Source organism: Taudactylus pleione, unplaced genomic scaffold (assembly GCF_031769625.1).
Source record: "Taudactylus pleione unplaced genomic scaffold, aTauple2 ptg002376l, whole genome shotgun sequence".
Taxonomy (NCBI): domain Eukaryota; kingdom Metazoa; phylum Chordata; class Amphibia; order Anura; family Myobatrachidae; genus Taudactylus; species Taudactylus pleione.
Window position 1 is genome coordinate 276,766 of NW_028286764.1, and position 23,541 is coordinate 300,306.

General features: G+C 44.7%; 1 protein-coding gene across 1 annotated transcript; it reads right to left on the minus strand.

The window, feature by feature from the left end:
* Positions 1-2,038: 2,038 nt before the first annotated feature.
* ATP4A (ATPase H+/K+ transporting subunit alpha) lies at positions 2,039-21,582 on the minus strand. The gene is made up of 23 exons (XM_088466067.1): positions 21,571-21,582; positions 16,918-17,049; positions 15,545-15,604; positions 14,240-14,443; positions 14,044-14,157; positions 12,686-12,820; positions 12,347-12,464; positions 11,821-12,089; positions 11,484-11,682; positions 10,870-10,979; positions 10,389-10,523; positions 9,936-10,128; positions 9,382-9,557; positions 8,870-9,006; positions 8,394-8,544; positions 7,639-7,807; positions 6,561-6,715; positions 4,731-4,854; positions 4,341-4,486; positions 3,700-3,833; positions 3,353-3,454; positions 3,074-3,165; positions 2,039-2,067 (listed from the first exon to the last, which is right to left on the minus strand). The coding sequence occupies exons 1-23, from the start codon at positions 21,580-21,582 to the stop codon at positions 2,039-2,041; spliced, it is 3,096 nt and encodes a 1,031-aa protein (XP_088322193.1).
* Between the last annotated feature and the right edge of the window lie 1,959 nt (positions 21,583-23,541).

Consider the following 23,541-nt stretch of genomic DNA (forward strand, 5'->3'; position numbering starts at 1 on the left):
GTCTTCCTTCTCTCTGTTTTGTCTCCTCCTCCGGCCTGGGCTGCTTACCAACTGAGGTGCTGTGGCCGGGGGCGGGGTATAGAGGAGGACGGACCCAAGTGCATCCTGGAAAAGGCTAAAGCTTTAACTCCGTGGTGCCCGAGGATCCAGGATCCAGCTATACCACAAGGTCACCCTGTGGACCCTATGGACTTCGTAGAAACAGAGATAACAAAGGTAAGTTCTTACCATATCTCTTGTTATTCCATTTTGAAATAAGGCTGCAACGTAACAAAATATTTTCTGGATGCACTGTGTGTGTGTATATATAATGTGTATATAACGTGTGTGTGATACGTGCGGTGCAGGTTTTGCTGGCATAGAGTCTGGGATGACGTTTAGATGCAGCAAATACTTGGATTGCATCTGGTTACTGTATTGTCTACTATTTATTTTGGAGAAATCTGGTAATGACTCTATGGGTCAATCCTATTAGGTGCGAGTTGCGATTTCCTCTTCGAATTCGCATAGCGAATTATTTTGCAATCCAAATAGCAACTCGGACAGACCAGTCAGACTGAATTCGCAACTTTCCACTCGCACCTCACTGAGGGTGAGAGATGGGAAGGAAAATCTGTATTTTAAGGTTAAAATGTGGGGACACCGTGCTAAACCTCTTGGACACCCCCCTAATGACCAATTAGACAATTGGAAGTTTCTAATTAGCTTATTTAGTCCAATAATTACGTCATTTTTTGAGGTAAAAAAAAATGTCCTCAAATTTCCCCAAAATCAGCTTTTCCGTTAGTTTAGGCACCCCAAATGTAATTAAAAACTATTTTTCAACTAAAAAAAAATTATTGTATCATTTTTTTTTCCACTTTTCAAGGTGCCCTCAAAGTACCCCAAAATCACCCTTTTTCCTACTTTTTTTTTTTTTTTGCATTTTTCGTTTAATTTGTTTTGAGATTAAACGAAAAAAGTTTTTTTTAATCATTTTCTTGCATTTTAACCCCCCCCCCCAAATCAGCCATTTGTCACCATTTCAAAACCTACAGTACCTTCCTAATGCCCACAAACCGCCCTCTATACGGTCCTGCTAACGAAATTATCCATTTTGGGGGGTCCAGGATAGTCTCCCCACATTTTCATGCATTTCTCGTAAATCTCATTTGGCAGTCAATCGCACCCCTCCGCTGCGAGTAGTGGGAATAGGCATGTTTAATTGGATTGGAGAATTCTCGGGAGCGCGCTTCACGACGATTTGTGCGAGTTTAAAGAAACAAAAACGCTACTTGCAATTCGCACCTAATTGGATCGAGCCTTTAATTCAATGACCTAGAAGAAGCATAAACCATGGAGACAGCCATAGAGGTGGCTGGAGCATTAGTAATAGATTCTCTGGACACAGGTGACACCCCTGAGGCACTGACTAGCGCCTAGTGATAACATGGCTGCCCCAGTGTGTGTAGGAGTCACGTACACTTGAACACGTTAGTATAGGCTTTATGTATTGGATAATATTACAAAGACCGGAACTAGGTGCTGTACGGACCTCCTCACTGCAGACCCAGACGCAATGCGCTGACTTGTCACCTCCCAGTTTTATACATCATTTGTTACTACTTTTTATTTTATTTATTTGCTAACTACAACATGTCATTTACCAGACCGCACGCAGCAGGTATTATCCATGGAATAATTTATTTGAATAAGTCGGTAACATCCATTATATACAGGGCTATAATGCCACACAAGATATATAAACCGCTATCGCCCTTTTCCCATGGGGTGTATAGCAGGGAAAAAAGAGGGTTACTGCGCCCGCCCCTCACTCCGCGTTACGTAAGCCAGCAGCGCTAGCCTTTGGCATGGCAGAGCCTGGCCGGCACACCCGCAGGAAGCGCCATTACTGAAATCAACTGTCCAGAATTCTTTATATAAATATATACAGGAGATTCACTGATTGTTTTCTTGTGCCAGATATATAATCAATGGAGAAAATCCCGAACGTCCGGTGTCTTCAGCTGCGGAGGTGTTATGGTAAGGTTCGGGACGACTAATAATACAGCTCCTTTTCCCACCAACCTGCGGATAAACCAGAAAGGGTCATACAGTGAGAGAATGGCGGCTCGGGATTGTCAAATAAAGGTCAGGGCCATTAAATGACACAACTCTACTACTACAAATGATTTATGTTCCCCCAAGGTGTAGGTCCCTGCAGCCTGCTGTGTAAGCTGACTCCTGCTTTGGGGAGGCCCCAGTTTTATTATGTCTCCAGGGCCTAGAAAATCGTGGTTCTGGGGAAAGAGACCCCACCTCTCATTTCGCTAGTGTCTTACTGCATTCAGGCTTCATGTCCTGTTCATCAGGGATGTTACCGCTGGAACTTGTCAGAGCCAGAACATGCAGTCATGTAGGTCATTGGGATGAGTATCAGCAATAGAATTGGTGCCTAGTTCTATGGAGCTGGGCAAAAACAGGATCTCCTTTTGGAGAGTGATACGGACATGACAGGATACGTTTAGGGACTTTTCTGGCTTTGGGGGAAAGGTGCACAAACAGGAATTTTCCATGAGAAAAGTGCGCTTTACGGATTGTATTCATTTTTAGGTTGTTGATTCAATTAGAAGCGAGTTACGGGCAATGTTGTGGCGTCATTTCAGCGCCTTCAATGTAGCCCCATAGAGGTGTGCAGGAAAATGAACAATGTAATACTACTGTATGTGATATGCAATCTTAAGGCCCCCATACATCAGCAATTGATTGCAGCAATCGTGCAATTTGCAATCGATTGTGTACAAAAATCTTTCCCTTTTTCAATCGATTGCAAATTGCACGATTGCTGCAATCAATCTGATGTATGGGGACCTTAAGCTTGGTTCTGATTGTGACATAGAACCAATCTCTGTACCTATCAGGCTCTGTGCAGCCTTGCATACATTGTTGGTGCAGTTGTAAATGCTGAACAATAATAACTTAAAGTACAAGTCCTGTCTGAAAGCTTCAGCGTAGCACTCCATGAATATTTATCATTAATGTCTAATATACATAGATCACTATGTAACTTTACATTCCCCCTAACTATACTCACTGCCGGGGTGTCGGCGGACTCCGAGTTTCCGTATTTCATCATACACGAAAATGAGGATGCCGAACGGCACAGGAACCAGCCACCACTGGAACCTGGTAAAATACAGGACGCGGGTTACAAACTGTTTTCCAACTGAATGTTCAACAAGCTCCGACTTAAGGGACCTAAACCGAATATTCTCCAGCGTTCAGATGATACTGCTGGGACGGGCAGCACCGGGATCATAGCCATCACTTACTCTCAGGTTGTATCCGTCTTATGGCAATACTCTGGGCTTACCGGATCGGCATGAAGTTGAAGACATTCGGCATTCCCGGGCAGTAACAGAGGAAGTTGCCTAAACACAGCTGGAAGACGATCGCAATCACCAAAACCTTATTCCTATGAGAGAATAGAGGTGGTTTCAGATAGGGGGTTTAAAAAAAAATAGTAGACCCTAAATCAGTGGAAAATTATTATATAATACATGAATGATGTAAAATATTAGTTGGGGAATCAGTATCTGACATTTATAATTCTGGGCAGGGATTATCATCTAAAGCCAAGGTACTAAAGGCCGCTGGATGTATAACTAATATAGTGATGAGTATTACTGGTAGAGGAAGATGGCACCCATGGGAACACACCTGAAGAACCCTTGTTGGAAGACTGAGAGACGACGGGTCTTCCTGATGAGTACGTCGGAAATCTGACAGATCTCGATGCTGATGAAGAAGACGGTGTAACAGTTGTACTGCTGGTAGAGTCGCTGGCTGAAGGTCTGGAAAGAACAGCTGTCGGAGTTAGGTTACTGTGATGACCCCCCCCAATTTATACAGCTGTAAGTGTGCCCATTGGTCTGACCTGGGCCCATAATGCCGTCTGTATAGCTATGGAGACTGGTACTTGCAAGAAGGGAAACTGATAGTTTTTAATTCTGTATGTGAATTTACTGACACCACCTAATGTCCTAAGGGAGCCGCAGCTTATCCGCTGTTACTGTAAAGAATCCCTCCCTATCCTGATTGTGGGACTCTCATCCATCTTTGTGATTTAACTTTTCTATTCCCTTTATTAATGAATTTGCCCATTAGGATTAGGACTAGTTTCTTGGCACAATAAAAATTAGTTTGATGCAGATTCGATTAAAATTTTTATTTTTAGTTCCGATGTATTAGATATTTTCTGTGCAAATAATGATAGTAAGGCATCCATTATATACCCACAGGCTGTCTGCTAGCTCCCAGAATTCACACCTCTTACATGTTATACGCAGTAAGAATCATACCCATTCCTGCCCGTAACTGTCCTGCAGGTCCTGAAGGTGCTGGTTCTCCCATTGCGCTCGGAGCCCGATACAGTACGCCGGGTACCAGCCCTCCTGGGCCATTGCTGTGAAATAGTCCACAAAGCCAGCAAATGACTGAATGACACCTGGGGCAGAGAGAGAGAGGAGGGATGAACACTTCTGTATTACATCTTACATTCAGTTACCCAGCAATCATGTGGAATTCTCAAACAGGTTATCCAGAAAACATGCCGATTGTGTAGCCTGCTGAATCGGTAATCAGCCACTAGAGGGAGCTATTGTGATCTTTCTTTGTACTGGCATATGAACTTATATACTGTATGTGTGATTTGTGTATATTGGGAAAACATATGTGACTGGTTTAATTACCAATCTGGAAGTAGGAGTACACCGCCAGAGCTTCATTAACCAGACGGTCCCGGCGAGGGTTCCTTGGTTTAAGATGCATAATGTCGCTCTCCGCTTTCTCGTACGCCAAAGACACAGAGGGGAACTGGGCGGATAGAGGTATACATAAAATAAAAGACATTCATTTATAATATTAAACAAAGTTCACCCTCAAATGCTAAACATCATGTGCTGTTATCACACAATACAGAAATGGGGAAGTCGGACTCCTATCTTTTAAACTCATTTTGTCCCCTCCGTTGAAATCTTCAGCTCACAAGTAGGTGGGTTAGACATAATTTATTTTTCCCCGCCTTAGTGTCATCCTGTGCTCATGTTCCAGCTATCATGGAGCATTGTCGAAAGTGTTTTAGGAATAAGGGGCATATTTATTAAAGAGGCCTCTATAATTAAGCATCCCCAGGACCTATGAAGGGGTGACTGCAGTGGGTATTGGAGATATCTGTTGCGGCCCCTTCATTTTCAATTGCAAAAACAGCTCCCAGCAGTCTCTATGGGTGCTGCTATATTGTGTAATGTACCAGGAGCCTGGCCGCAGTAGCTGGCACTGTCCCAGTGTAGCCTGCGGGCTCTCGTTACATATTTATTTCAGAGGCAGATTTTTCGGCAGTCAGACCTCTATCTTTTAAGCCACATACACACGGGACGATTTTTATGAAGGATAATGATATCGTTGAACGATATATCGTTCAAATTGTCCAATGTGTATGCACTTACCGCCGAACGATGCGCGCTCCCGCGGGTCGTTAACGATATCCCCAGTTGTCTGTACATGCAGTCCAATCTGGGTATATGGTCAGCGCTGCCAAATGCAGCATGGCATCGCTCCACCAACCCCCCCCGCCGTCCTTCATTGTTGCCGGCATCTGCAAGTGTGTATGCACTTACCGATGCCGACACCCCTGCCGGGCCCGCCGCATCTGACATTGCACCGTACACACATCATCCAGTGTGTACGGGGCTTTAAACTAATTTTGACAAGTCAGTTGAAATCTTTAGCTCACAAGTAGATAGGTTAGACATAATTCTTCCAGATCTCTCCCCTCCAACCCTTTATGGCTGCACATCTGCATTAGGTTAGCCGATTCTGTACCCGGGAGAAAAGTGATAGCGCTAGTTATCAATTCTCTTCTAACGCTTCGCTGAAGCTCTGTCCCGGCACCTGAGATCCGAATCCAGGTGAAAATTTGGATTTTCGCATGTGAGTTTCACACCATAATGGCATTTAAAAAGTGGGTTGCGATACACATGCCGGTAAGTGTGAAGGACGTTGTCAATCCCGGGTATTGCTGGCAGAGGCTGTAAGCATAATAACATGGGTATGAAATACCGATGGCTTACAAGCCGCCGGTTCAAATCCAGGCGAGAGAAGCCTGACAGATGAAAATCCCGATGGCGGCTCGTAAGTATCTTTAACCCTTCCCCCTACCCCTAACACTCCCTTGGGGTTCCTAACACTAAGACTCGGGGGGTGCCTAACCCTAAATTTCCCCCGTGGTACCTAAACCCCCCACCCCGCACCCTAAACCCAACCCTTCTGGGGGGGGGGTGCCTAACCCTAACCTCCCCCTGGTGGTGCCTAATCCTCCCTATGTTCGGTATGCCGGGCATTGGGATTTCGACGTGGGGCTAATAAGCGTCGGCATTTAGACGCCTATCTTTAGTCCCATGTCGGGATTCTGGCGGTCAGTATCCTGACTACATCTCGTAACATATGTCTCTGTCTCTGGATTATCACCACATCATGGATGTATACGGGTAGTACTGGGGGATTCTGCGGCCCGTACTCACAATATCCGTACACAGCTCAATGAAGAGGATAGTGATACAGCCCAGGGGCAGGGGGACGCTGGCCGTAATGTAGATGAGGTACGGCGCCAGCTCTGGGATGTTCTTGGTCAGTGTGTAGGCGATGGATTTCTTCAGATTGTCAAAGATGAGACGACCTGTGGGAGAAACCAGTTACAAAGACATTGGTCCTCTACAAATCCCAGTATCAGACTGGAATGTACATTTTGCTAGTTCACCACAGGTGGCGCTAGAGTACCAACATCTCCTGTGTTATACAGGGCGGCCCACGTTTTATCCTTCATCCCGTGTTACATGTATGATATAGATATATAAGTATGTCTTCCATGGGTCACTGTGAGGAGCTCTGCTAAGCAATGACATAATTAGGTAAGTATCAGCGACACAGTGTAGAAAGAAATGGGGCACTTGGAATATATATATATATATATATATATAGCGCAGGAAGAAATGGCAGCACTCGGCGACTGATGATAAAATACACAGAAATTTTATTCCATAATCCAACGTTTCGGGCCAACGCCCTTCGTCTGGGATACAAACACCACAAGTGCGTACAAACATATATATACACATGTAATCATCATTACCTTACTCAGGTGCTTCCGTTCACCGGCGTCCGCCCAACACCTGTTACGTGTAGTGCTGCCATTTCTTCCTGCGCTGTTTAGGACCCGGTGGTCCATGGAAGGCACCGACGCCATTTACCTTATACTCCAGTGAGTGCCGGGACATTGCTACCTATATATATATATATATATATATATATATATATATATATATATATAATGTGCAAGCACATATTGTATGTTCTGCAGTCAGTATATGAAATACAAACTGAAGATGAATGATACAGAAAGCAATCTATATAAGGCTATTAGCAATCTGTTTGCAAACCATCATTCTGCGCTTTATTTAGTATTTTCCCATAACTCCTTATTTACGTCTAATATCCATATAATTGAGAGAGAAGGGGGGAGAGCTAATCTAACATAAAAATGGTCTTTGCATTCTGCTCTTCACCACCGTTGCCACTAGATGGTGCCAGATTACAGCTCACCCTGCTCCACTCCTGTGACGATAGACGCAAAGTTATCATCCAGCAGGATCATGTCGGCTGCGTTCTTTGCGGCATCCGATCCCGCAATTCCCATGGCGACCCCGATGTCGGCCTTCTTCAGAGCAGGAGAGTCATTGACACCGTCTCCTGTTACTGCTACAATGGCTCCCTGAGTGAATAGGGAAATCAGAGGACAAGGACTTTGTCAGAGGTCATTAATGGGGGCAGCATACAGGCTCACACTCGGGTCACACATGTAAGGGGGGGGGTACGGGGGCATGCTCCCACCCTTATTCAGAAGATCTGGCTAATGACAGAGGTCCAGGAGGAGAAATTAAGGAAATTCTGTTTTCTGTTGTTGGGAAGAACCAACACAACAAAAATACAGAAATGCGACCACAGAGCCACATTTAGGGGGTGGAGGCAAAGGGGGCACAATCCCCTGGGCCCCCTCTCTTAGGAGACCACCAAACTTTAATCACAGCTGCAGTGAAGAGCAGGAGCTGCACTGCAAGCTGGAGAAGAGGGATGTGGAATCCGTAATCCTTGCTTCACGTAATGTTTTATGTATAAACATTGATTTTGTTGAAAGTACCAATAAATCGAAAGGTTAATTTTATTTACCGTTTACATTTGTATTCCCGTGAATGGGTGGGTAGGGGCCCCAGTGCATTGCTTTGCCCAGGGCCTACAATGCTATTGAAACAGCCCTGGTCGTAGACACTGAATATTGGTAATAAAACAAAGCATTATACCAGCTTCTGACAGCTCTCCACAATGATCAGCTTCTGTTGGGGGGAGGTACGAGCAAAGACCATCTCGGGGTGCAACTTCAGAGACTCCACCAGCTCCTCACTGGACATGTCCTTCAGCTGGCCGCCATTAATTACACAGGCACGGGCATCCCTGGGGTTGGGGGGGACATTTGGGAACGTTAGTGGGACGACACAGAGGATGTCTATGTCATTAGTCAGTATAGGCTAGGACATGGGTAGGCAGACTAGTTATTGTGGCAGCCATAGTGCTCGGTCTTACATAGAAAGCCACAGGTTGCCGAAGCTGAATAAGGAAATGGCACATGGCAAAGTCATTGATTACCAAATTGGCAACTTAGACAGTTCCAAGGATCCAGTTGGTTAGGGGCTTAGTTACAAGGAGTGCCTCGGCAATGTGTGACTATATTTCCATACATTGCTACTCATGCGATAGCTTGTGCGCCCACCGCTCGTACCGTTTGTTGACTTGCTCGACTGGAATACGCAGGCGGGCGGCAATATCCTCCACCGTCTCGCTGCCCTCGGAGATTATGCCCACGCTGGCTGCAATGGCCTTGGCGGTGATTGGATGATCTCCAGTGACCATGATGACCTGGGGGAAAGAGCCAGACGCTATTTATTACTTCGCAAAAGAGGCCATTAATGGTCAGCCACACAGTGTGAACGCAGGATACTCCATACAGGGGATAGGCCGAGTCCTCCCAATGTTTCCATTTATAGATGTGACTTGATGGTCACAGTGATAGGTCATTGCCAGCTGTATTTGTGCCCCTGTCTGGAGATGCTATGTGGAAAGTGACAGTAACTTCCCCAGGCCTGAGAGTTACTGGAGGGCTAAACATGAGGCACCTCTGGTGAACCTGCTCTGTCCCCAGATAGTAATGTACTAACATACTGATTCCACAACCTGTATAATTCCCCTGTATTCCTCTATGCACAACCACCCGCCTGTTTCCCAACTACTCACCCGTATTCCTGCGGTTCTGCATTTCATGACGGCATCAGGAACGGTGGCACGAGGAGGGTCAATCATGGAGATCAACCCAGCGAAGCACAAGCTGCTGGTGGGGAAGTTCATATCTTCTGTGTCAAAGTGAAATCCCCGGGGATACTCCTTCTCATTCAGGTAGAGGTGGCAGAATCCTGATGGGGGTAAATATAGTGAGACTGTATCTCACACACAATGCCATGCAAGCTATGGCGGGGCGCGTTACTCCACAAAGGGCGGTTATATGGGTTTACGGATTGCCTTAAAGTATAAATACTGTCATTAGCGGAATAACTAGAAATGGCTGGAGCCCTTAGAATTGCCAATGGCTGCATTATGTAAATGAGTAGGAGGGGAAGCTTCAGCAGTATTCTAGCAGATTAAAAACTGACGGACTCTTCCGCTGATTGCAAAACTAGTCACGTCCTTGCTTTTAACACAGTTATATTGTTTGAGCTCCATCTTGTGCTCTGTAGGATCACTCCTGTGTTACTACAGCCCTACTGGCTTCTTGCGGCTCCAGCAATGCTTACCCAGCACTCTCTCTCCCAGTCCGCCAAGGTCCATGTATGCTGTCTGGAAGGCCTCCTGCCACTGCTCATCCAGGGCGATCTCCTGCCCTTTGATCAGGATTGTGGAGCATCTCTCAAGGATACGTTCTGGGGCTCCCTTCATCACCAGCAGGTAGCGCAGGTCCAGGGGATCTTGCAGCTCGTGGACGGATAACTGGGGAAGAAGAAGAATGAAAGATGCGCTTAGAACCTCAGCGTGTAGTCAGGTGTGAACTCTCCGGCTTATCTGCTATAGGATAGCTGAACCATGATTCACTTTGGAAGGGTTGCTGTAGGGCTTTCTGTCTGTGAAGGATCATGTTGCCACCACACCACCATACAGGCAAGACCACTGGGACCAGATGCAAAGCAGAGTTTTCACCAAACCACAGACGGATTGGTTCATTCTGCATGGACGGACCTACGTCATCTCACCTGAAACTTGTTGGTTGAGTTGAATGGGACCTCAGTCACTTTCTTGAATCGCTCTCTGTACTCAATGACGTTGCCAACCGTTAGCTCTGAGAACTTCAGTAGCGCTGTCTCCGAGGCATCACCAATCACAATACGCTGTGGGATAGAAGTCACTCAATAAAGGGGTCACTGACACTATTTTGATTGATTCTAAAGATTACACAATTTAAAACCAGGTATTTTGCAGGAGGAGTCTTGAGTCAGGCAATAAATTCACAAGGAATTAGTGACACTACTGAGGCATGAAGCACAGAGTGCCTTACGCCTCAGTAGTGCCACCAGTTCATGGTGATTTGATAGGTTGCACTGGGCAATGAGTATTGGTTCTTCTCAGACAACGGCTGCCCTTCCTGGGCGTTGGGCACAAGACCACTGTGATATTTTTGTACTATGATATAATTGGTTCATTGGGTGTGAAAAATCTGTCCTGGTCACTTCTCACCTTGGGTATTGGTACTCCGTCCTGCCCGCCCTTGAAGGAGGCTCTGTTGCAGAGGCTGACCACCTTACTAAGGGCTCTCCAGGTGTCTGATGTCTGGTCAAAGCTTTGGCCTGAAAAGTGAGTAAATTAGGAGATCACCAGTAGAACAAACTGCAGTGATATTGGGGGTTTTACTGTTACTGGAATCACTGGTTATAAGACTGGAACCTGTTCAACTATTACAAGATCAAAAGTACCATGGGTATTAACCTACTCAGCCGGGTCCTAATGGCAAGTCCAAAATTACAACCAAGAGATGGGTGCAGAAAAGATATTGACCAAAAATTCATATTAGAAGGTCAGTTAAAAATAAAACAATTGTTTACTATCAGGTATTACCGTAACAATATGTGGGCAAAAGGATGCTAAAGTATAAAGTCTTATATATTGTATCAAAGTTTCTCAGTGACATGAAGTATCCTTTTACTTCACACGAGCTAGGTCAAATCATTGTAATTGGGTCTATGGAAGTTGATTGCCCAGGGCAACTGCCCACTTTCCCCTGCCATAAACCAGCTTTATCTGATATCATCTTATCATGGGTTGTCCTCATATAAATGTTCATAGGAGGTTACCTGACTGATCTTCAGTGGTGTCAGCTGAGTGGATCTGGTTGTCGAACCACAAGTGAGACACGGTCATCCGGTTTTGGGTCAACGTTCCCGTCTTGTCCGAGCAGATCACAGACGTAGATCCCAGGGTTTCCACAGCCTCCAGGTTCTTCACCACACAATTTTTTCTGGCCAGACGCTTTGCTGTGAGAGACAGACACACCTGGCGGAGGACAGAGGAGCATAGAGTGAGCAACGCTAGAGCTTGACTGAGTTAGGATGCAAAACTTCCATCAGTCTTTTGTGTGTGTGTTTAATATTTAGGTTGTATGTTCTAGTTGTTTGTGTTGAGTGCACTCACCGTGACAGTGGCCAGGAGACCTTCTGGGACATACGCTACCACGATAGCCATAAAGAAGACCATGGCCCTAAGGAAGGGATAGCCGATGACCATAGCAACCACAAAGAAGGTTGCTCCGAAGAAGATGGCCAGCCCGGCGATGATGTCAACAAAGTGCTCGATCTCAATGGCTATGGGAGTCTTCTCATTCCCCACACCTGAAGCCAAGGTGGCAATGCGACCAATGATGGTACGGTCACCTGTGTTAATAATTATTCCTGTGGCGGTACCTGTAAAACAGCCAGGAAAGGCTCACAATATTGAACTTCTGTTACACTTACTTCTACACTTTTAAATGTCTCCTGTCCATTAAAATGTAGTATTTCCCAAATTTTAGGTCACAAGTTGTAGGCCATATAAATACAAAGGAAAGACAGTAATTCAGACAACTAAATGCTCATGTTCAACCTTGATGTCCCACAATTAACCAACCCCCAAATCCTGTTGCCTCATACGATGTTATAGAGACAGTCCGTAGTGGTCTTACCTTCCAGACACATGGTAGAGAAGAAGGCGATGTTCCTTGTCTCCAGCGGGCTTTCATGAGTGTATTCTGGGGAGCGAGTCTGTGGTTCGGATTCACCTGTTAGAGATGAATTGTCCACCTGAAAGAGAGAGGCGCCAGCAATGACTTATTTGTAACATCTCAACATCTCTGGACCTTTCAAGTAGTCACAGATGGATCTCAAGTGTAAGCAGATTAATGTGAACCTGCTGATGAAGATTGATTACACGGCTCATCCGACCAGATGTATCAATGTTCAGCATCGGAAATAGCAGAATTACATGTACAGTACAGGAGACTTGAGAGGTTCCGGGGTCTCACCTTACACCCCTGCGCTGTGATAATTCTGATATCAGCGGGCACACGATCTCCACCTTTAATCTCTACAAGATCCCCCACCACCAGTTGGTTGGCGTTGATCTGAAATTTCTCTCCGTCTCGCAATACTGTGGCTTGCTAAACAAAAAAAGCAGAAATTAATATTAAGTTATTCCCGGATAAATATATTATAACCCAGTGATGGTGAGTGAAGCACATTGTATGTGAGTGGGCGATGGCACAACGTCCTTACCTGGACCATTATCTGTTGTGTATCAGTTGGCACGGTTACCACTCCGTATGTACTGTGATTTTGGGATGGCTTGTGGGACACCTGTAGACAAGTTAGGCTAAAAGTGCTTTTGGAGGGGATGGGGCAGGTCTGAGATCAAGGGAGGAACTAAAGATGACCAGGCCCCGTAGTAAAACCATGAAGGGGCGCCATGCACAATGCTAATACCACACACTTTCCATCAAGGCCTGCATCATCTCAAAACAATATACAAGACTTCAATAAATCATAATTTGGGCTCCAATCAGGCATGCTGTCCCATATCTAGGGTCTGCTACGGAAAACAGCTATGCCTTTGTCCGATGGTAATCTGATCATTCGACCCATGAATACCTTTGTGCCCTCAGCAAGGTTGGGCCTCCAACTTGTCCCTGTTTTCCTAGAACAATCAACTTTTTTCTAGCAAACTCTGTATCTCCCAGCATTCTATGTCTGGGAATCAGGTCTATGCCATCCCCCATCCCCTACAGTTTTACCAATGGCAGGTGAGTGATTTGCAAACACTTCACAAAAATCTAGAGAGACGAGTATAAGTAGGGTTGTCCATTGAATGCTTAACCATCAATGAGCGTCACTAAGGCGATGCATGATGAAGGCGGAGCCAATCAGAGAAGGGCGGAGTCTTTAGGACGTGCGATGGAAGGGATGTACTAAGTGCCATGTTACTCATGAAAAAAAATTGCTGCATCACCACGTGATCCCCACCATGGATGGCAGAGCCATCAGCCATCTGTAGAAAACCTTCAATGTTTGCTAACCATCAAAAGTCCTGACTAGCTGGACCATGGGACTGTGCATTAGAACCTGGACTGACCAGCCTGTATAGGGAGGCATGTGAAGATGTTAACTCACAGTATTAATAACTAAAATGAACTTGAGACTGGTGGATATGTTCCAGTAGGTTTTTAACCTTCATTGGAACCAAAAATTTCTGCGGACAGGGGAAATTTATGGCCTAAGCAAACTTCTGCTCACATTGGTGTCCCCGATTTTTGTTTTCAAGAATTCTGTAACCCATAGCAACCAGACAGATATCAACTGTGACGACCCAAGCCCGTGCTTGGTTTACCTGTGGCACAAGGTTCTTGAAGCTGGCGATGATGTTGGTGCTCTTAAATTCCTGGTAATAACCGAAGCAGCCGGTGACAACCACGACAGCTATGAGGGTAATGGCCAGGTACAGCTAGAGGATAAAGTAGAGAATTACGGTCAGATCTATAATACTCCTGACACAGCCAGATGCCCTCTTCCCCCCCCACACTCACATTGTCCGCACTGGTCAGGTCACCCTGGGAACACTGGATTCCAAAAGCGATAAGACAGATGCAGGCTGCCACCCACATCAGGCACTGCAGCCCCCCAGCCAGCTGCCGGGCAAACTTCACATACTCCGGGGTCCCTTTGGGTGGTTTCAGCTCATTGGGCCCATCCCTAATCAGCACCTCCCCAGCATAACTGCTCTTCAGGCCCTGCGGGGAGGACACAGGCCTATTACATACGGGATAATGTCGTGTCTAGCACAAATTATAACATTATTACGCGTTCTGGAGCCATAAAAGATTTATAGTGTATAGAGAAAGGGTCATCCACTTCATTATTCTATGACGCATTCTCCGACATTCCCCCCTACAGTTTTCCTGACCTAATTCTGTGCTTTTCATGTGTTTTTATATCATCAGGCTGAGTTGTCTGGGATACATGGCTGCCCTGCATTGTGTTCTGCTTTGGCTACCGTGTCGGATCACAGGGCAATACAATGAAATCACCCCCCCTGATGATATAAAGAAATGCATATTAAGCATGGATAGAATTCAGGAAGGACGGGTAGTACTCTAGACCACTTAACAAGGACCTAAGCCTAGGAGGAGTAACAGACGGATGGGGCCAGCTAATAAGACTTTGGTCACAACAGAATCTGCTCTTTCTAAAAAGTTTCACAGATCTTAAACACAATGGGCGGAATTCAATTGTTTCTACCCCCACATCGCGCCCGACGGAGCTATTCAATTCTTGCTCCTGTCGGGCGCGATCAGCTGTCAGCTCTCCATTTCAGCTCGCAGCCCCAGAGGGGTGAGAGCTGAAATGTGCGAAAAGTGACCTGTTTGGGCGCCCAAACATCACTCTTCGCGGTCGCGCCCAGCACTTTGGTCAGGGGTAGCTGCTTTACCGCGTAAACAATTGAATTCCACCCAATGCTGTAATCTGACCTAACGTGCGCTGTCCTATCTCACTCACGGAGAACTGACTGTAAGCTCTGCCACTGTCTACCATAGAAATAAAACAAACTGTCTAATACATGCACCAGTCATCCACTCTGCACTCCTCTAACGCTAGCTAAAGTCGCAGGAGGGCGTTTAGGAAACAAATTAGTCATCTGAGGATGCTAATTCCCATTGACTGAGCTTAGAATTGCAGATGCCATGGAAAACAGCTGAAACAAATGCACAAATATATATATATATACACCTTTTGTGTATTAGTGATCAATACTACTGAATATCAAGCAATCCAAAGAACCTCAGCCATGCACACGAGTGCCCCCATAGACCCCCAACCAGCCCAGGACTCACTTTAGTGACGTTGGTCTGATACTTCAGTTCCAGCTCCTCTATAGTAATCTCGTGGTCATTCTAGAGAGAGGAATACATCTGTCAGCATCTAAGTATGATTATTGTCTTCAACTTATCTGGTGGGAAAAACACTTATTACATATTACAGAGGTTTTTCATCCACAACTACTGTAGTCTACTAGAAGTATTGCAGTTATCCCTTTATGCTATAGATAAATAACTGACCTATATTCAGCCATGTGGCAGCTCCCAAAAAAAGAATAACAATATCTATCATATTACTATAAATTGCATTTGGAAAAGAAAAAAGAAGTGGTTATCTTTTAAGAGCCAGTAATCTGTGCCCCAGAGCGCCCCCTACTTGAAAGAATGTAGAAAAAAATCCCCCTAAAGCTAAGCAGAGGCTACTTGCAGATAACAGGGGGGAAATGAGTTATAAAAGCTTTTAATGGTTCATTCCAGGACCACGGCTCTTTGCTGCCCTGTGATGTGTTGTAGGTGGTTGTTGCTTTGTGGAATAGGGCAAGTTGCAGTGGAATTAAAATTTCTAGCTAAAGGTAACTCCACAACCTCGATGTCATCTGGCAACAAAAGTGTGTTTCCTAGTCTTCAACGTGCAATTTGAGGTCATAGTTTGAGTATTGGGCGTTATTCCAGCATAGTGCAATACGCAGCTGCAATTATGCAACATCATACGTTTTACGTTTTGAGAGAAACTAACATACGAGGAACCGTCTGGAGTATTATATACCCATAGGGTTGGGGCTAGTAACACAAGGAGCCCCTCTTTAAAAAAAAAAAAAAATAACAACCTACAAAAACACTCTTACTGTGGTCTTATATGATAAAGTGTAAGCTAAGGGTTATTTTGTACTATTTTCCTTGAAAACAAAAATGTGACTTTTGGGTGGTTAAAGATCCTGGACTTTGTCCTGTCTTTGGCTGACTGTACCCTGCTTAATGTCCAACAATGGTTGGGTACAGGATATTATAAAGGGTTAGGGTCTTCTGTCGGTGGAAGGCAGCATGTGATTACATCATGGCTCCAGCTAACCTAAAACGTATGAATGATTTTCCATCAGACTCCCTCGTCTGTGAGCTACAGCAATGGAACACTGGTGGATCTAGAAGTCCAGGAGGATGGTTGAGGATGACTTTCACGCTGGTATCAGCAGAGGCCTTCACCAGTTATATTACTAAACTATATATTGACTTATATTGTGTGACCATCATTCTATCACTTCAATATATAGGGGGTCCATCATTTCTAATCCCCACTTTCTGACACCCCCCACTCTTTATTCATCACTACCCATTGCCTGCCATTCAACCCAACTACCCAACACCCTTCAGTGCAGATGTCAAGGTCTTACAATGTCCATTTCTTTCTTCATGCTTTCCAGCTTTTCTTTCTTCTTAACGCCTTTCTCTTTCTTCTTAATTTTGACGTCCATTTCCCCCATCTCTTCTCTCTCCATCTCCACTGAGAACATTTCGAAGTTCTCCTACATGGGACAGAAGAAGACAATATGCAGTTACTGGGTAAAACATTTCCCACCGAACATTAGAAGCTCCTCGCCCCAAATACTTCGCCACCGACACGAGATCTCGCCGACTCACAGATCAATGGTGACCTCAACTCAGCAGATCCTGAGACAGGTAACATTTTTTATGATATGTAATGGGATGTGTAGAAATGACGCTATAATGACCGATTATTAACCAACGTTTAGGGGCTGAGTTTGAGTTAGGAGTAAGTCCGGCTTGTGGGTGCTCAGATTTTGCATTTGTAACATGAATTACTCTGCCGAAAAATCTTGCACCTTGCCCAGTGTCTTGACTTATAATTATATATATGGTCATACTGGATCTGAATTCCTTGTCTAGTATTGTGGAGCACTGAAAAGATTTGGTCTCCTCTATAGATCTACAGACAGCCCCTTGGTCCAAGCACCCGGTCCAGACACAAAAAGACCGACCTGCGCTGCGTCTCATAGTTGCAACCGTACACATCTGTGCTACTATGTGCCCAAGTAGTGAACACCGTTTACCCAACACTTCAAATAAGGTTCATTAAACCCTATGAAAAAGGTGGCAACAGTAGACCTCTGAATAAAAAACTTCCATATATCCAAGCTCATTAATAAAAAAAAAACATAAAAGTAATATTTTGCATGGTTGGTTTATTAACTTTACTAAAGTATCCTCTATCTGTGTGACTCTTTGTGTTCAGTAGGGTGAAACACGTGTGTACTGTCCCTTAGTTACAAGGTCACCTGCTCTCTACATAAACACCGAAGGCTTCTAAATCTAGACAAGAACCGGCAGAAACATGGAAGCACCACACGTGAGGAGCCCAGGGGTAACCCCGTTCCACTCTCTGCTTTCTGGTTGAGGAATAGTTTCTGGAATGGTGCAAGCAAATCAGATCCACTTGATTATCTCTACATAATGAGCGCTACTGACATTTTCTTTTTTTTTAATTTCTATTAAGATTATTACAGAAAATCAGGCTCTAGATCGGCAGACAATTCTTTTTTTTAACTTCAGGCTACACCACCTACAGTCATGGTGACCAAACGTGCCTGGACCCGGTCAGACAATCTAGTTGTTTCCCAGTCCAGATACGAGACCTGAAGGTGACATTGTCTGACCTGATGATCTCTTCCGGCCAATTTTTTGGTTTGACCATTGCTGAATGCGATCACCAGCCGACTGGTGAGCAGGAACCAGACCCATCAACCCAGCATATTGGTTAATTTTGAACATAACCAGGCCAACGTTGCCTCACACTCCTATATTATACTCTCCCCATCCCTATAACTTCCTGGGAGGATCAATCATATATATATATATATATATATATATATATATATATATATATATATATATATATATTATATATATGCATCATTGGGCCCACATACTGTACTTGGTCTAGGTGAAGGGGATTAAGACATGTTTGTGTCCCCAGTACATTATATTTTCTCCCCATCATCCTTGGATCCTTGGCAACTATTCCTCACTATGCGGGAGGTCTAGGACACAGAGGACGGGAATCCTGAAAGAGTAAGTAGGGGGTCTGCTTTGCTTATGAGCTGCCAAATTGTGTACCACCCAAACGAACGACCTCTGCTTCCATACAGTTCACTAAAATATGCTCTGATTTGTATATTTGTCACCAGAGAGGATTCTGTATTATACACACAGGGAAAAGGGGTGGAGGCCATATCGTTCAGTATAGGCGCACACTAGGATGAGGAACGACTGTACGATTACAATGTTGTAATCGTTCTGTCGTTCCAAAATCTGCAAGTGGAGACGTACCTTTAGTTCATTTTCTCCAGTATGCATTGAGAACATAAGATTACAACTTTATATACTTAGTTCATGAAACTATTTCTAAAGGTGCGTACACAGGGCCTGATTCAGACCCGCTCGCAAGCGGGTCGATGGTGCCCTAATGCGCATGCGCACAACGGAGGGAGCTCCGTCGTGCGCATGCGCGAGACCCGCATAGCGATGGGGAATCCGTCGCTTGGGGTCTCGCACCAAAGGGGGCGTGCTGTCGATGGTGACTGACAGCACGCCCCCTTTGGTGGGCATGCCAGGGGCGTGGCTGCCAGACGGAGGCGTTCCCATGGGAACGCCTACCGTCTGAGTCCGGCCCCACTGACATCACTAGTGATGTCAGTGGGAGTGATTTTGGCTCTGATAGAGCCAAAATCACTCCAGGGCTTGCGGCAGCGAGACCCTACCGCAGGGTCTCGTCGCAAGCCCGATGGTCGCGATGGTCTTGACCATCGCGACCATCATCATGGACGCTCGCTATAGCTGTGGGTGGTAACCCACAGCTATGCGAGCGCCCAAGAGGCCGCTCCATTTTTAGGTAGGAGGGCCCTGATTCAGAACGAGCGCTCTGGTCAGAGCGTCCAGCTCTGAATCAGGCCCACAGCACACACAACGATTTTTTGAACGATTAAACTATAATCGTATTTTTTAGCCTAAACGATGAACGATTATCGTTCATGCGAGTCCCCGTTTGTAGTTTGTAGTTCATTGTCCATTCTGACTGAACAACTTAACCATTTTCATTAAGGGAAAGTTACAAAAATCGTTTGTATTTCAAAAAAAATCCCTTGAAAAAAATCGAAAATCGTTTACTAAAATCGCTCATTTTCAAAATCGTGTGTGTATGCAGCTTAAAGATGAATACACACGCAACAATTTTTTGAACGATTAGCATTAACGATATCATTTATCGTTCAGTCGTTGAACAGATCGTTCACTTTCTAACTTAAACGATGAACGATTATCGTTCATGCGCGTTCACGTTTGTAGTTTGTAGTTCAGTCAGACTGACCAACTCAACGATTTCCATTGAGGGAATATGCAAAAATCATTTGTAGTTCAAAAAAATCGTTCATTACATTTAGTAAAAGAACGATTTTAGTAAACGATTTACTAAAATCGTTCATTTACAAAATCATTGTGTGTAAATTTTACTACTAACTTGTTTCTAAAAGCTAGTTTGCATTTTCGGTACAGTGATCCTCTAATAAGAGATTATTTTACCTGTATTATTGTTGCATGAGATTTTTTTTCATTATTATTGCATTTGGCACCATTACGTGTTTAGTTGTTTGACATTTTCTTGTTCTTACATGTATCAGTGAGTTCTATTTCACTGTGTGTTCTGTGATAAGCTTGTAGGCCTGCGAGGCCCAATCTCTGTCAGGCCTGCGCTGATTTATATAATGTACTAAAGTCACCCCTGCTGATAACACAGCACTTCCTATACCTGCCGTAATCATATCAGGTATGCAGTGCGCTGGGCAAATACTGCTCGTGTACTCAGTCTTGTTATTTCACAAAGAATTTCACCCGCATGCGATAAGAGTGAGATACGTTATCTGACGCATTAGCTTCTGAGGTAGAGTACAGGTACAGTGTGGCTTATATTACAGGACAGTGTGTTATGATGCAAACCATAGTACTGTAATAAATATATATATATATATATATATATATATATACGCACACATCAATACTATGCCAACTTGCCAATATTCTATGCTAACGAGGGATACAGAAGGTTTAGCATAACATATGTACTGTAGTCATGTATTCACAGTCACACAGCTATATGCCCACACCTGGTACATTATTCCTATACAAGTGATTGCAGAACAGCACTATAGTCACCACGGTGCCCTAAGGCCGCATAGAGCCCTATTTACCTGCAGTCTAAGTGGTGAGAAGGGACCTGAAGTGATATTGAAATTTCTGCCCATTTTAGACATTCCCTAAGATTATAATATAGGATAATAAGGGGGAGAATTGCCTCCAATATACAGACTAGAGACTATCCAACCGTACAGTTGGTCAATAATAAAAATAGGGCTTTTTTTGAGGGATAACGTGTATTAAAAAGCGGGGATCTTGTCTGCAAAGCGGGATCCAATGAGAACCGTGTTGTATACAGGGATGTTGTTATCAATGCTGGAATAAAGTGAAACTTTTGTCATCCATTAGGGCACATGGGGAATTGGGTCCCCAAATGAAAGGACTCATGGCCTGGGAGGTAATCTCATTCACAAGGTAGACACGGCCAACAGCTTCAGGACTTTAAGGACCAATAAACTTAAATGTAAATGTTTTATATAAGAGTTGTGGCTGTCTCTTGTGTCACCCGACAGCTGTCTCTTGTGTCACCCCCCAGCTGTCTCTTGTGTCATCCCGGCCTTGCCTATGTCCTGTCCCTCTTCGCTGGCATCTATCCAGCGTTATTCCAGCACACGGTCGTTACCCCTATTCTGGAACAGCTGATTCTGACCCAAACTCTCTCTCTAGATTACTGTCCCATCCCTCGACCCCCATGTCCCATCATGGCCGTCCTGTCCTAACACATTCGGTTGGACCCCTTTATTCTCGGTTGGACCCCTTTACTCTCGAAGAGTCCAATGAGCCCGGACTGACCATGGTGATCAGTAATTTATGTAGAACTAGTGCCGAGGATCACTCACCTTCTTCCCCATGGTGCTTGCTTGGTGTTCAGGGGACTCTGTGCAGACGGATGGTTGGTTCCAACAAATCTTGGCAAGGACTCGGGGGCACCTTTTAAAGGGCTGCAGATAGGACCTGCCCGAGCCATGGAGTGCATCACAGCCCCCCTCCTCCTCTCCCTACACCTTTACGTCTGCAGCTCAGATCCAATCTCATGGCTGTGATAAAACAAGGACAAGTAGATTACAGAACCTTCTCCTGTCCTTCAATGTCTGCTGCTGCTCTGCAAAATATGTGCTGTAACTGGGGCAGGGGCCTCTCGTCCTGTGCCTCGCTTCTGAGGTACACATATCATTTAGGCATAAAACCAAACTAAAGGAACAAAAAAAAAATAAGCTAATTTAGTCGCAGAGAGAGGGAATTTCAGTCAGTGTTCCTGGGAGGTAACGGGGGGGAGTGACGGTCAGCGACTTCCGCATTGGCTCTGATTTCGGCGGCCATGTTCATTCTGCGCCTCCACAGGTCTGGTGCAATGTCTGATGGTGCGACTTTGTCACGTAAAGCGGGATATTAGCACCGCTGCCGGTGGGAGTCACTGTACAAACTCTTATCGGCTGTGGCATTAGCATAAAGCCGCAGTCGCGCTGTGTAAATTGCCACAGTCGCGTCGGCATTTAAATCAGGCCCTAGGTCTATAACTATCCAAATATAATAGTATAAGTCCCAACTTACAGCCAAATTTGGGGTGAGAGTTGTGTCCCGGGAAAGGCGTATTGTGGGATGCACAGTTGAAAGTGGATTGGGCCCAACTTTCCTCAAGAGTCGCGCGTGCAGAAATAACTGTGCAGGTTTGTACTTATCACAGAAAAAAGGGATTTGCCCTCCAGCACACTGTAGCAAAATCAACAAAAAATACTTAAATCCTACATAATAATAGAGATTCAGAGGTATTAGTTACATACATTTGCAAATATATGAATAAGCGCCAGGCCAATCGTCAAGGCTCCTCTATACTGGCATTAAGGGGTTCACGTCCGAGAAGCAAGGTACCCCAAAAAAATTCCAGCCAAGGACCATCCCCAGGGCATCACACGAAAAGGGGAAAAAAGGTGATAGTGAAGTGTAAAGGATAGATGTGTGACGATTGGCCTGACGCTTATTCATATATTTGCAAATGTATGTAACTAATACCTCTGAATCTCTATTATCATGTACTATTTAAGTATTTTTTGTTGATTTTGCTACAGTGTGCTGGAGGTCAAATCCCTTTTTTCTGTGCTCAGTGTAAACCCCGCCCTTTACAAGCACCTGTAGTATGCCATTAAGCTGATTTGAGCAACCACCATATTTTTTGTTTGCAGTCTTGAGAGGCATGAAGGGAGCCAGCATTAGGAGGAGGTGCTGGTCCTTATAGTGCCATGTGGAGGTTTCTGGGGTACCTCCAAGGTGAGTTAGCTCTCAGCTTATACATGTGCTGTTATCATGCAGTACACCAATTTGTAATTATATGACCCACAGTGGGTGCTACTATTATGTAGCAATAATTATTTTGGGGTGAGCGTTTGGGAGTGGGGCCCCCGGAGTTGTTCTGGCTGGACCTTTTTCAGGGCATCACCACTTAATTCACATAGACTATTTTTATCACTTTTCTAATTGTTTGTTTTTTATTTATGTTGTTTTAATTCTTTCACATTTCATTAACACTTATTGATTTATCCTTACACATCTATCCTTTACACTTCACTATCACCTTTTTTCCCCTTTTCGTGTGATGCCCTGGGGATGGTCCTTGGCTGGAATTTTTTTGGGGTACCTTGCTTCTCGGACGTGAACCCCTTAATGTTAGGGACGCCAGTATAGAGGAGCCTTGACGATGGCCTGGCGCTTATTCATATATTTGCAAATGTATGTAACTAATACCTCTGAATCTCTATTATCATGTAGGATTTAAGTATTTTTTGTTGATTTTGCTACAGTGTGCTGGAGGGCAA

Excerpts from the sequence above, each read along its gene's own strand:
- ATP4A (XM_088466067.1), bottom strand. Across the intron at positions 14,158-14,239 it reads ACCTGACCAGTGCGGACAAT|CTGTACCTGGCCATTACCCT; the intron begins GTGAGTGTGGGG and ends TTTATCCTCTAG. Across the intron at positions 10,980-11,483 it reads CACCACTGAAGATCAGTCAG|GCCAAAGCTTTGACCAGACA; the intron begins GTAACCTCCTAT and ends CTCACTTTTCAG.